The 2,129-nt window shown below is 44.6% G+C and overlaps 1 protein-coding gene across 1 annotated transcript in view; it reads right to left on the bottom strand.

The window, feature by feature from the left end:
* Positions 1-1,459, bottom strand: part of ADAMTS12 (ADAM metallopeptidase with thrombospondin type 1 motif, 12) — a gene marked incomplete at its 3' end in the record, with an annotated part of 37,097 nt that extends 35,638 nt beyond the window's left edge. Inside the window, exon 1 of the mRNA XM_010188905.1 lies at positions 1,414-1,459. Within this exon, the coding sequence (XP_010187207.1) occupies positions 1,414-1,459 (46 nt within the window). The remainder of the gene's footprint in view (positions 1-1,413) is intronic.
* Between the last annotated feature and the right edge of the window lie 670 nt (positions 1,460-2,129).

The following is a 2,129-nucleotide window of genomic DNA, read 5'->3' as shown; positions in this document are numbered from 1 at the left end:
TCAGCAGGAGATTGAACTAATGCACAGGGAATGACAGTATGTCTTTACTGCACCAACCACTCACTTTCCCTGGCTGACATTTCATGACAGAAATGGCCTAATGAGAAGCAGTTAGCAGAGCCAGGGTCATCCTGCTAACAGTGACACAAGCCTGATAAATGCCATTTGAGGCAATCTAGGAAGCAGCTGGAAGCTGGTTCCTTCATACGTCCCAAATCTCCATCGCCAGTACGTTAACAGCCAGGCTGAGTCAAGCAGTAACGATGCCATCAGCTGTGATGGAGAAAGGGATGGGAAACCGGCAAAACCAACTGTAATTAGTGAAGGGAAAGGAGGAATCTGAGGGTGAGAATTCCAAAGACACAGACAAGTGACAGTTTCCCATCAGCTGATGACTGATTTAACAGATAATTTATAACTGCTCATCTCTGCTGCCACCCTCTTTCAGAGAGAGGTGAAATTGTTGCTTTTGATCTTCTGCATGTCAGCAGAATGTCACATCACTGCTTATTTTCAGCTCTCTGCTGGCACTTAATAAATTATTTCAAACACTTGACTTTTCGTCTGCTTGGCAATTTATGAAATGGGGATAATACAGCAGGTCTGACAGACACAGGCTGTTATCATAGAATTATAGAATAGTCTGAGTTGGAAGGGACCTTTAATGGTCTTTTACTCCAACTACCCTGCAAGTCCAACCCCTCGTAATTAGTAGGGACATCTTCAACTACATCAGGGAGCTCTGTCCAACCTGATCTTGAATATCTCCAGGGATGGGACATCTACCACCTCTCTGGGCAACCTGTTCCAGTATTTCACGACTCTCATTGTAAAAAATTTCATCCTTATATCTAGTCTGAATCTACCCTCTTTTAATTTAAAACCATTACCCCTTGTCCTGCTACTACAGCCCTACTAAAAAGTTCGTCCCAATCTTTCTTATAGGCCTCTTTAAGTACTGAAAGGCTGCAATAAGGTCTCCCTTGAGTCTTCTCTTCTCTAGGCTGAGCAACCCCAATGCTTCCAGATGGTCCTCACAGGAGATGTTCCATCCCTCTGAACATTTTTGTGGCCCTCTTCTGGACTCGCTCCAACAGGTCCATGTCTTTCCTGTGCTGAGGACTACAGAGCTGGACACAGTACTGCAGGTGAGGTCTCATCAGAGTGCAGTAGAGGGGCAGAATCACCTCTCTTGATCTGCTGGCCACGCCTCTTGTGATGATTTCTTACACCTGGGGATTGATAGCTCTTGCACTCTATGGAAAGTGTCCTTAAAGATCTGCCAGCTCTGTTCTGTTCCCTTGTCCCTGAGGGCAGATTCACAAGAGGCCCTATTGACTAACTCCTTGAACAGCTGCAAGTTTGCTTTCCTAAAATTCAGGGCCTAGACTTTATATTTCACCTGACCCATACCCCTCAGGACTGTGAAGTCCATCAGTTCGATCATTGCACCAACCATACCAACTCCTGGCAACTAAGTCATAGCTTTTTAGCAGCACAGTGGCTTCCAGCTCCTCCTGTTTGTTGTCCCTGCTCTGTCCATTGGTGTAGAGGCACTTCAGCTGGGCTGTTGGCCATATCACCTTAGAGGAACACACCTTTACTCCTTTGAGGTATTTCACTGGTGTTTCCCTGTTGGCTCCTATTACCTCAGAAGTCTCTGGCTCATCTCTGTAAGATTTCAAGTGTGCTCCACAGTAACCAGCACATCCAGGACAGAATCCTGCACAGTCTGAACTTTAAAAATACGACTCTTATTCATGTAAACAGCACCTCTGCAGAACTGGGATAAAAATAAAAAACTACAAGGGACACTAAAGGAAATAAAAAATCTTAATGAGGAGTTTTGTGTTTTCCCTCATGTCAGTAGAGCTACTATAGCTTTTTAGGATTGACAACAATGTCACGCTTGTGGCTCCTCAAACAAGCATGCCTCTGTGAAGGGTAGTAGAAGGATTAGAGGCAGAAGACACATGTGGACAGAGGTTATGAAACTGGTGGAACTCAAGATTATGTTAGTCATGTACAATTCTATCAACAGAGACAGAGCTATGAAAGAGTCTCAGGCAAGAACATAAAGTTCGTAACCTTTATCAGTCCTCAGCCTCTCTGTGAAAACTGCCAGCCAT

Source organism: Mesitornis unicolor, unplaced genomic scaffold (genome assembly GCF_000695765.1).
Source record: "Mesitornis unicolor isolate BGI_N332 unplaced genomic scaffold, ASM69576v1 scaffold37597, whole genome shotgun sequence".
Taxonomy (NCBI): Eukaryota; Metazoa; Chordata; class Aves; order Mesitornithiformes; family Mesitornithidae; genus Mesitornis; species Mesitornis unicolor.
The sequence above is the reverse complement of the archived record's forward strand: the minus strand, read 5'-3'. Positions and strand labels throughout refer to the sequence as shown.